The sequence below is a fragment of the Paramisgurnus dabryanus genome, chromosome 8, assembly GCF_030506205.2.
Source record: "Paramisgurnus dabryanus chromosome 8, PD_genome_1.1, whole genome shotgun sequence".
NCBI classification, from domain to species: domain Eukaryota; kingdom Metazoa; phylum Chordata; class Actinopteri; order Cypriniformes; family Cobitidae; genus Paramisgurnus; species Paramisgurnus dabryanus.
In genome coordinates this window covers 42,166,825-42,179,426 of record NC_133344.1, presented here as the reverse complement: position 1 = coordinate 42,179,426, position 12,602 = coordinate 42,166,825, and the positions used below count along the sequence as shown (strand labels likewise).

Here is a 12,602-nt window from a genome sequence, read left to right as displayed (position 1 = left end):
GTAATAACTGAAGTTCATGCTTTTTTACAGGTCTGTTTTGTGCACTCTATCAAAAAGGAAATGGGTGATCGACCAAGCAACGTCTCTTTTACTGAATTCCAGTTAATTGGATTCACAGACCTCAAAGACTATCGGCCTCTTCTTTTTATTCCTTTTTGTATCATTTTAGTATATTCAATATTTGCTAATGCAATTTTAATGTTTGTAATTGCGAAAAACAGGAGGTTGCATGCTCCTATGTATATTCTAATAGGACTGATTGCAGCTTTAGGATTTTTTGTTCCAATTTACTTTGTTCCAAGAATGTTGTTCAGTTTTTTGTGGAATCTGAATACCATTACACGACATGAGTGTTTGATACAAATGTTTTGCCTGCATTTTTCCGGTTGTTTTCAGTCCAGCATTTTACTTGGGATGGCTGTTGACCGATATTTTGCTATCATTTTTCCTTTACGTTACAACGACTTTGTAAATTTGACAAACTCTTTAATTTTCTCTGCGATTCTGGGCATTCGTAACACTGTTATTATTGTTGCCATGGTTAGTCTGGTTGTGCCACTTACTTTTTGTAAAACAAATATGATTTACCACAGCTTCTGTGAACACACATCAGTCGTCAATATAGCTTGTAATGATATTTCCAAAAACTATTTAGCTCTTTCAGTAGCTTTTGGCATACCATCCTTTGATTGTTTTGTTATATTTTGCTCATATATCATAATTTTCGTTGTTATATTTCGTTCTCCATCGGGGGAATCCCGTCAAAAAGCAATTCACACATGCACCACACACATAATGGGGATAGCAGTAGCTTATATCAGTGTTGTTACTGCATTTGTGGGGTATAGGGTGAGTACAATACCCAGGGATGTCCGTGTCTTAATTAGTGCAATGTATCTTCTTCTACCTGGAATCTTTAACCCTGTCATTTATGGTCTCAGAACCACAGAAATAAGAACTCAAATTGTTAAATATTTAAAATGTAATAACATTTCTACTTTTTGATTGCCAATTATGCCACAGTTACTATACAGAGTCCTTTTTGCCTTTATAAATTCTGTATGTAATGATTGTTTGTTGTATGACGATATTCTAGGCCTGTAAAATTGAATGTTAGCAGTAGTCAGTTGAAATGTGTCATTCTGCCTGTTAAATTTTTACAAGTGCTAGTACCTAGTATTTTAAGATTACTGAACCTTCAATATTAACAAAACTTAGTTGGTTGTTTACTTTAAATTTCTCTGTTAACTGATTTCTAGTGACAGTTCCACTGTATGATGGATAAGGAGACTACTTATATTGTAATTTTTAGACCCAGCACGCAATACATGTCTTTTTAGCATCTACAGTAGGTTACTATAGATCCCATATCGTTTGACTAACCCACTTCCAGCCAAAATAAACTTGGCGGTTTTTCAAAAAAAAACTTCTGAGATGTATGATATTATGTAAGCAAAGTCAACAGTGATTACAAGTTGTTTGGTTTTATTTATTTATTAATTTTATTTCAGAGACATATGGGCTGTGTTTGGACAGCTATTAAATCTTTTAAATGCAAAATTGCTTGCTGGGTTAAATAATATGTTTAATTTATATAGCCACCTTTCCCAAGCTCAAGGACACTTTACAAGGTACAGGATTTCAAGACAAATAAAATATAGTGTAACATACATATTCATCTGACATTTGCCCAGGACGAAGGATCACATGCAGCTGCATGAGGTAATAACCAAAGACAGCACTATACAAAACACACAGTACAACACAGATTTAACTCTACATAGTACATGATACATACACCACATTCCAGAACATTTAAGGACTCCTGGTTTACTGATAGTGGAGGTTGAAAATGTGGGTCTTAAGCTTTGATTTAAATTCAGACAAAGTGGTGATGGTTCTATGTGCAATGGGTAAGGAGTTCCATAGTGTCGGAGCAACGACAGAAAAGGATCTGCCACACTTAGAAGATAGGCAGTACCTAGGAATACATAGAAGTTCAGAATTTGAAGACTGGAGTGAACATGAAGGTACATAGAAGGTGAAAAGGTCAGAAAGTTGGGGGGAACATTTAATGCCTTAAAAGTGAGCAGTATGATTTTATTTTTTATGCGAGATGAGACTGGAAGCCAGTGTATAATAATACATTTATATATAATATAGGGGTAATGTCGGCAGATTTTTTATTGGAGGTTAACATCTTGAGAGCCGAGTTTTGTATTTTGTATTGTTTTGAAGCTGCAAATATAGGGGTCAAAGGATAGTGAGGGGTCGAGTACCGATGATATCTATATTTCTAACAGTAGCCAAGTAGCCAAAATCGTAGTATCCTCCAGATCAAGACTAATGTCCACAGAGTTGTTTTATATTAGAGATGAGAGACCAGTCCTCCTCTGGGCAGTTGATGTCTTCATAATCCAATCTATTGCCAACAGGAAAAGGAAGGGTGACAACAGGCATCCTTGTCTCGCCCTGTTCGTAAATTGCTGGCCATGTACCACTCTGCATGTCATTCCTTCATATGAGTTCGTGATGATGTTAGTGATCTTTGCTGGTATCCCATAGTGTCTCACCAGACTCCAGGTGGTCTCCCTATCCACTCTGTGGCATCTTTGTCAACATCAGGGCCACTCCCTGGCTGTGGGGTGCGTTTGCTTCCTCATGGCCCGAGAACAGCAGCAGCACCCCTGTGGCTAGGTGCTTCTGACCAGCGCCTGTCCACCTAGACTCTCTGATTCCCAGATGATCTAGGTTGTAATGTCTCCTCTTGGCTGCCACTTGAGCTGTTTTGCTGGTCTCAAACATGGTTCTGACATTCCATGCTCCAATGTCAGTGGTGGTCCTGGAAGAGATGATGGTTGTCGGCCTTGTAGCTTCCAAGAGGCTTTCCCTACTTGGTGTCATACTTTCTCCAGCTGTGGGTCCATCCTCCCCCAGGGCCTTAGTTACCCATGAATTTCTTGTTCGCGAATCTGTAAAAATGTTTTTTTTTCTGGAGTGGGATTGTTGGCCCCACGCCCAACCTGGAGGACCAGGTGTTGCTCTTCGTCTGTCCTCTACCATGAGTCCTGCCCGACTTGGTTGAACCTGCCAGGGGCCTTGCCCCCACCGGTATAGCCCTCAGAGTCACGGAGGCACGCAAGCCTCTCCACCACGACAAGGTAGCAACACATTGGGAAAGTTTAAACCTCTATATGCTCAGTTTGATTTTTCATTTGATATGAAGTGTACAGTTGTACAGTTCAATTTTTTCATCTTGAAATAAATATTTCTATATTCTGTATTACTCTGTGTTGTGTTTGTTTCCTTTTTAAAAGATAACTGAGACTTTAAATCTCCTTTATAAAAGTTTTACAAAGCATAAATAGTCCTCACTTTAGATGAGCTCACAAAAATATTTAACTGACCACTTCTAAATTTTAAGTTCTTCTAAGTTTTATAACTACCTGAATTAATCATGAATTATAGTAGGAATATGTGTTTAAGAACAAGTTCGGTATTTTACACTTAAAGCCCTGTTTTCAGATTGTTTATGATGAAATAGAACGGTTTTGACTGAAATTTGGACATATAATGCTGGCCTGAGAATTTTCGGGTGTTTGTTGTTTGTTTGTCAACAGTATTTAAATAATGATAACGTATGATTTTTTTATGTGGTTGACTGGACAGATAGATGTAATATCAAAGGAGATGAGTCTATGGTCAAAAATCGGAGAAGCTAAAATGTCAACAGAGATATTATTCAAACCAGATGTACAAACAAGATCAAGCATGTGAACAGGAGTATGGTAGTTGGAAAATTAACATGCTGGATAAGGTCAAAACAGTCACATACAACATTTAGCTAAGTAGCAGTGGAGCAAGCAGTATCAACATGAATTTTGAAATCTCCAAGAAGAATAACTTGGGACGACACAGCACATGCTTAGGCGAGTAATTTACTGAGTTTTGAGAAAAAAATCAGTTTGTTGTTTAGGTGGTCTGTAAATTAGGATAAGTATGATAGGATGTTTGATACCCAACTTCTAGTGAAGGTGAATCCGGATCTTTTTAAGGATTCAGGTTATTCTGAGTCACTCACTAATATGATCTGGGTTGTGCGAGTCACTTGGTCAAAATCTCCCAATTCCAATCACTAAGTCATACTAATGCCAACCAAGCAACTCTGATCACGCATGCAGCTACGAGTCTACGACTCCTCTGCTCGCATAAAAGGGCTCATGTGACCTGAGGAACTCATAAAAACATGCATGTCTGTGGTAACATTATCATTAACATAATTTTAAAAGTTCAGTGTGTTTAGTTTCATTTCATAATGACAAATATATCAACACCACGTTTAGAAGATGTCAGGCTTTGTTGACTTGGAGCTGAGAGGAACGTGTCCTGTTTCAGATTGACTTAAAAGATCCACGATGTAGGCTTTGGTTAATGCAGCCACACAGTCACTCATCCACGCAAGAACATGATCTTGTGAGTGAGTCCCAGACAGAGGCGCCCGCCCGCTCCTGCATGGGTCCTGTGAGTGAACCACTCACGCCACTCTGAGTGACTCATTCAACAAGAGGAGCCGTGAACGTTCGTCGGTGGCGGGTCTTTCTTGCTCGTATTTTAAACATTTGCAGCTTCTACCCAAAACATTGTGCAGCCTACATGAGTCAGTGGGTTGATAACATGAGCAAGGCTTGCTTCTCCTAGTCCAGGTTTCAAGCTGTATGAGTTGAATCACTCTCTGTGTGAATCCCTGAGCCGCAGACCAACTATTCGTCGCGTGCACGCATCCTTTATACTCTGACTCGCAGCTGCAGGAAATCACGACCCGGAATAGCAGTTTTTGGCTCACTCTGTACCCCCAGTCGACATTTTGTGATGTAAATTACTCGTCGTTGCAAGTTATAGAACCTATGGCAGCTTATGTAGAGTTATTTGTTGTAATTCTGTTGTAAACATTTGAAGAGCTTTGTGTTTCGAGTAACTCGCTCATCACTACCAACTTCATAACCATGTACTCAAATGTTGTGGTATTGTGAAAAAAAACAATTTAGAGACAGTTAATGACACACGAAAAATGGCAGCAAGACAACCCTCTTTACCAGTTGTACGGTTTTGACATATGTCGATATCCAGTAGGTGAAGCAGATTCAGATGGATAAAATCATCTGGTACCTGCCAGGTCTCTGTGAGAAGTAACATGTCAAATTTGTTGTCAACTATTAGCTCATACATATAGTTGCCTTTGTCTGAGATAGATCAACAATTTAAAAGGGCACAGTGTTTATCTGATCTATTGACAGCAGGTGTATGCTTAGTCACAGTAGCAGTCTTATTAACTCTTTCCCCGCCATTGACGAGATATCTCGTCAATTAAGAGAAAACGCTTCCCCGCCAATGACGAGATTTTCCGTCTTTCCGCAATACCGCTATTATCCACCAGGTGGCGCCCTTCCGCAACTTTTTAAACCCGGAAGTATTTCCCTATGGCAAGCTGCTGCATGTCCGTGTCTGTTTTAAAGATCGCTCTGAATGGGATCTTTATGAAAATTCCGTCACAAAAATTGAATTATCTCTGCTTTTTGCTCAAAATATGGTGTTTTTGCAAAAACCTACCCATATTCAAAAGCTGATTGCAAAAGAACCACTAAAGGTAGGATGTAACGTTTTTTTTGTTTGAAAGCAGAGGGTCTGTTCTTTCATTTGATATATTGTATGTTTATATATTTAAAGAAGAACATTTTCTGGAAGGTATTAAACTTTGGTGAAAATCATGAAAAACGCTGGCGCTGGCTGGCAACTTTTTTTAAAAACACTGGCGGTGAAAGAGTTAACCCCCTGGGGTCCAAAAACGCAGCACTGCGTTTTGACGTGTTTTCTACTTATCATAGCAGAATCAACTCGTATATTCGGAGATCAGAGTCCTTTTCAGGATAGCTTTTCCTCCGTGCGATCTTAGATGCGAGAAGTACAGGGATTCCAGTGACGGTCACTGTCTTGTGCTTGGGCATCGAGCACTCCGAGGCTGCGTTCGTGGAGAGTTTCTGTTCTCTCTGTGAGAGCATAACCCTCTTGGATTGCGGAGACGACTGTCGTTTCTACGGGAACGACGTCTGCGCCTTTGCAGTGCTAATCGCCGCCATGGTGCGGCTGTCAAGCGCTCGCAGGACGCTCTTCGCATTACTACGCTGAGTAGGACGGAGGATGCGTCCTCCACCTACCGGCCTTCTCATCCTCAGCCGATTGAGGCTCCGGTGGAGACTGCAGAGTGGTGTTCTACGATTTCTGCCGAATCCATTGGACCTCCTTCTGGTCCCGTCACTTCTGCAGCATCAGAGGGGTGCCCATTTTTTCCCTCCGAGGCGGAGTCGTCCCGGAGATGGCGGCTGCGCCCGCTCGAGCGGCGGATACGGTAGAGTTGGAGGGGTTAACCCCTCTCCGCCCGAACCGTCCCGCCCACATGATTGGTACTTCGAAGCTGCTCGGGCCTCTCGGTCCTCACCTCCTGTGTCTTTCTTTCCCGACGGCACGAAGAGCTTAAAGCTGTTCAGCCTTAACCCCTTACCTCCCTCACCAACGGAGCCGCTAAGGGCGGGGACCCCTTCATTGGAGCGGGGGGTTGCGATGCAGCTGCGTTCCTGGAGGGACCACCCAACCCTTCCCTCTTGTGTTTGTATAGACAGTCGTCCGTTTACTTGCGCTGCCCATCAGGCATGCGGAGACGGGGCTTCAGCCCTGCACGCAATAACGTTGCTGCAGGTTCACCAAGCGAAGGCTTTAGAGATTTACGAGGGAGGCCGCGACCTTCAGTCGTGCGATTTCCACCACAGTGGTTCAAGATCGCCACTTTTGACTGTGTCTGGCTGGCAGCGCAGGGGAACCAGTCGTCAGCAGCTCGCCCTGCCCGCTTAGCCGCTTCCCGTGAAAATTGGGAGTTTAACCCTCTGGGGTCTAAGGGGTTTTTAGGGCCCTTGGGAAGTTTTGACATGCACTGACATTTGTGCTTTTTTCAGTTGCTTAAAAACATATTAATGGCAAAAGTCTCATAACACTGTGTTCATCACAAACTGGGCTACAATATCATATAATCAACATGTATGTACATGTTTGTATTTTTGAGAGAAAAATGTTTATGCATGGTTTTTGAAAAAGCAAAATTTTTAAGTCACTGATATAACTCCACAAAACTCATTCTAAACATGTTTTCCCAAGACTTTCCAAACTGGATCTAGTAGTCTAGAGTTTTTTCTTCAAAATGATGTGAAAATCATATGGCCTACTCAATCACATAAAGCAAGATATTGATTTACAATTTCTAAGACACTTTTGCTTGGGAAAGGCTGTATGCATGGAGGCGGGAAAGCTCCTGAATAATCAGTGATTGACAGCTGAGAGACAAAAGAGTTGAATAATGAGCCACTAATGAGCCTTGTGTGGATGTTCAACAGGAATAACTTTCTCTGTAGTAAAACCATGATAAGGTTTACTTTTCAATATAATGTAAATACACACACACACACACATTATATATATTTATATATATTTCTATTGAAATATTTTCTATTAATTTCACAAGTATAAGTTACCTTTTTAAAATAGTAGCTTAATCATGGTAAAGATACTGTTTGGCCATCTTAACATGAACACACTTCAACCCAGGGTTAGTGTTTGGTTGGCCAGCGAGAGGTTTACTTTTGTGCAGTAAAAAGCTCAAAAGAACAACTGCCTATCGTTGTCTGGACTCTTATTTGTGTATTTGTAATCATTATAGTAGAAACACAACAAGGGACACGCGTGGTAAACGTATCAATGTTTGTTTACAACCGCCGCCATTACCTCACGTGTTGATCATGAAAGCAGTGAATGTGTGCACACGCGAGTGATCCTGTGTTTAATAAACTTGCTGTGCGGAGATATGCGCTTAGACGCAACTAAATAAGGATTGTACTGTTTGGAATCGCGCATTATATAAGAATACCAAAAAGCGCGTTGAGTGTCCTGACTCGCGTGTTTGTGTACAGATGTGGCCTTTAAAAACGCGCGTTTTCTCCCGCGGCATTCGCCAAATCGTCTCGCGGAGTCACGCAGAATTCTGCAAGTGTTTTCGGGGGGGCTACTTTCCCTTTTCCCTTAATGTGTTTCGCTTCACAGAAAATCCACCAGGTGGCGCATAAAAAACTACATTTTTATATGCGTTGTCATTGCGGTTGTTTCCAGAAGTTAATAAGGGCATTGCTGAATATTTAATATTTCTATTAAAACAGCAAAGTGACGTCAACCCCTTCTTGCCAGCATAACAGCGCATACATATATTAAGATGACTGTACGTGCAATGGGCATTTATACTAAGTGCAACAAAGAATTTAGTGTGAGCCTAATACCCTTAACTCTATTTACAATGAATATCTTAATTATTTGTGTTGTCGAATTTTGACACCGTTTCATTGTTTGTTTATAATATTAATAATTATGTCCGTTTTTCTAAAAGTATTAATATTTTAAAGAGATTCATGTGGTATAAAAATACATGTTTTAAAGTTAAAAATGTTGTAAAAATATATTAGTATTATTGTTCTTAATATATTAAGAACAATAATATGACACATGTATATTGCGCTAAAATGCTATACATATGGAAAGAGGAATTCTTCTCAACCACCACCAATAAAGTTAAAAAAATATTCTTTAGAAAAATAGCGTTTAAACCCACGCAGAGCGAACAAGAAAACATGGGCCTATGCTTACATACTGTACAGTGGGCATATGATATCTTTATTTAGTTTTACATATTTAAAACTTTAATAATACCTTTCTTGCGCATATAGGCAGTCAGTGTTATGATTTTTTTTAATCCTTTCAGCCGTTATTCATAACAATAAACAGATTTCCTTATTGAAAGGAAAACGTAGAAAATGTTATTATGGGTATAGTTGATGCAAATAAAGTGTGCAGTATACAAAAAATGCAAACAAATTATTTCTAAAAGTGGCAAGATTTTAAAAAGATAAAGGTGGTATAAAGAAAGACATGAGAAAAGTAGAGGTATGCAAAAGAGCACAGTTTAGTTATTGTTAATTAAAGCGGTTTTATACACCTTTGTTTGAATTGACAAGCATTTTATTCGCCACTTTCAACACATTTTGTGATTCATTTACTGATTTATTACAGAAAATTGTTGTCAGAAGCAAAGCTATTGTACAAAGCATCTTTATATGTATGTTTTAAAGTTAAAAATGTTGTAAAAAATATATTAGTATTCTTTAATTTAAGAATAACAATATGATACATTTATATTGCGCTAAAATGCAATATACATTATTCTGCAAGCAATATAAATTATTCTCAACCACCACCAATAAAGTGTAAACATTATTCTTTAGAAAAAAAACAGCGTTTAAACCCGTGTTGCGTGGAGCGAACAAGAAAACATATGCTTACATGCTTATTCGGCATATGATATCTTTTTTATTTAGTTTTACAGTTTTAAAAGTGGCAAAAAAGTTCTTAAAATCTAATGAATACTGGTTTTGTAAAATGTATATAACTGCAGATGCGTGCGTGGGATCCGGGCAGGTATCATTTTCCTCCAGACCTTGACGCATGGTCGCGGGAAGGCGAGAAATATATTTTTTTTAGGTTAAAATATTTTGCACAATTGATATATTACTTATGAATATTTTAGGAAATTATTTTTGACACACGTAGGTTATTACGTGTATTTTGGATTTTAATTTCATTACTGTGCCTATCAGTGGCCTCATCCGAGCGCACTTTCTCCGCCTTGCATCTTTTGAAGACATTGGTATGCAGCACCATGACCCAGAAAAGACTCACACACCTTTCCCTGATGCATGCCCACACAGAAATACTGAACTCCCTGGATATTAGTCCTCTAGCTCATGAGAGACTTTGGAATCTCTATTATACAACCGGCGCAATTCGCGACGCGAGTTTTTTCTGTTCGAGTAAAGAGCGCGTTGATAATATGCGTATTAACGGAATGACAACGCGGGTTTGTTTATTACATGGATGCGCAGCAGCACAAAAACGCTTTTTAATATGAAAAATTAAAGGATTAAAATGTAACAGATTATTATTGAGTCTCTTGGACATAAATGATGACCAATTATGAGACGTTAGAAGGCGCAAAGAGCTGCTTCATCTGTAGCTAAGTAAATAAATGCTTTGCTTTAAACAAATGCATCTACTTTTAAATGTTTTTTTTTAAATGCTACCCAACGGATTTATTGTATATAATGACTCTGCACCTGTAGATATGGTGAGATGAGAAAACATTTTAAGTAATGCTTTTAAAAAAAACATTTCGCTGTCCAAGTGCTGAAATGGCTCTCCACACGTTTGTAAATTCTTTATCTTTTGTTTGTAACAAATAAAGTATTTTTACAGTACAAACCTTATATAAAGCCTATATTCTAAAAATGTAATTATACACCATGTTTTTCTTTATAAAAGTATACAATATCAGAACTAAACCCATTATTATTTTTGTTCAAATTATGAATTATTTATATGTTTAAAAAAGACAGTAATAGTACTATTTAGTAAAAAAAGATCTATATAAAAATATACTAGGTATGTTAATGTGAGAATATTTTACATCTGTTAATCGACGTGTGATCTTAACTTAAAAACGAAAGTAAAATATGTTCGTCCGCATGGACATTGAAAACTGTGAAGTTTAATTAATATTATATGTTGTTATAATATTATATGTTGTATGTAAATTGTAACGAAAGTAATTCCCCCTGGGATAAGTATTTTTGCTTCTGATTAATAGCGCATATTCATCTGAGAACTGATGATGTCTGTGTTTCAGACCCTGGCTGTGTGCCCTGAAGTGTATATGACAATAAAGTAGTAAATCTCAATGTATTTATTTTTAAAATGTATTTTAAATAGGCCTATAGGCTCATAGTTTTTTTGGTTAAAAAAATTCACAGCACCCCCTGTTCAAAATGACTTCCAGCGGCCCTGCCTTGACGCTTTGTGTGTTCGACTTTAAATGGTGCGGCGCTGACTGGTCGGCGTATGACATCAGAGTACCGCGAGAGCAAAGGTAAAGTCGGACCATTTGTAACATTTCGACTTGCTCTCGCGGTACTTTGATGTCTTAGTTGCCGAACTGTCTGCGCAGCGCCACATAGAAACGCCCTTTGACTCTTTAAGGCAAAGTACCAGCAACATGAGAAGTGGTGGCACGCAAAAGAAAGTGAAGGTACGCAGTACGCTAAAATATAAAGTGTCTGTACTGCGAGCACTGGTTTAGTTATTTACATCGTGTGTTGCTCTTTCACCATTGTGCACCCGCGCACTCGCTCTGTAGTTTGTAGCTCGCGCTCCGGCTTCGATAAACAATGCCCGTTTCTCAATACCAAGTAGGGGAGAGTGGGGCAAAGTGAGCCAGTGGGTAAGTTGACCCACCCCCTTTATCTAGGCAACCATACAGATTTGTAGCCGTGTGACCACAAATACAGGTAGCAACCATAATTTATATTTGGCAATGTTAAAGAGAAGGACAAATTAAAGAGTTATGATTAAAGTATGATTTAAAAAAAAAAAAACAGTTTTTATCCTATCAAAGTAAAATGTATACATACCAGGTATAATGGCTGTTATGTCAAAGTAGATTTATCCAGGTCTAAATATTTATACAATACATATTGCAATACATATTGGTGATAGGCTAATGTATAAAACCATGTGAATGATTTAGCTAAAGATTAGCCTGAATTACTAAGCTAGGCAGTTTTCCAAAACGGTGGCTGTGGGGCAAAGTGAACCAGATGGGGTAAACTGAACCAGGGGTTCAACCCCACCATGAGGCACTGTAACCATTGAACATGTTTCATAACAAAAAGAGCCTAGGTTATATCAACATATGTCAAATTAAGTTACCTGATATCCACTTAATTTTATAAGTTATAAACATTCATTTAAAATAACATACAGCGTATGTATTAGGCCTATTTGCTTAAATTGCATTTTAACAAAGAAACTGCAAGGGTTGAAATTAAAACCCAACGCGATGGTGAAAACTGGATAAACCGGTTTTCTTTTGATTCCCTGATGATGAGGTGATCGATTAGCATTGGGGGTTGGCAAAGAATTGGCAGACCTAGGGGTGGTTTTTAATTTCTTGACTCTGTGTCACTGGTAGCTGCTAAAACAAGCAGCTAAACCATGTACAATTAATTACATTTTGGAATTAACTTCCTTCATGTCTTTTTATTTATACACTGTAAAAAATATTTTCTGAATTTTTAAGTAGTTAGCATTAAATATGTTTACAAACAATTGGTTTACAAACTCTGGGATGTTTGTGATTATCATCATTCAGAAAAGTGGTGCTTGTGTTTAGACTTGTGTTTTACGTGATTAAATCATGAAGATTACATTAGTTTCTTTTCAGTGTAGAACAGTTTGTAATCAAAATGCAAAAATATAGTATATTTATAAACATCGCTGAAACAAAGAGTGAATTAAAATTAAAAAAGTAATAAAGTTAAAGCTGCTGATAATTTTGTTTATATTTACTAGCCTTTTCTGAGTGAAAAATGTTTAGATTTTGTTAAGTAGCCTAAATCCTACTC

At 38.3% G+C, this 12,602-nt stretch overlaps 1 protein-coding gene across 1 annotated transcript; it reads left to right on the top strand.

Moving 5' to 3' along the window:
• Window positions 1–60: 60 nt before the first annotated feature.
• Window positions 61–1,005, top strand: or55c1 (odorant receptor family 55, subfamily C, member 1). Its single transcript, XM_065242998.2, has one exon. The coding sequence runs from the start codon at window positions 61–63 to the stop codon at window positions 1,003–1,005; it is 945 nt and encodes a 314-aa protein (XP_065099070.2).
• The last annotated feature ends 11,597 nt before the right edge of the window (window positions 1,006–12,602 follow it).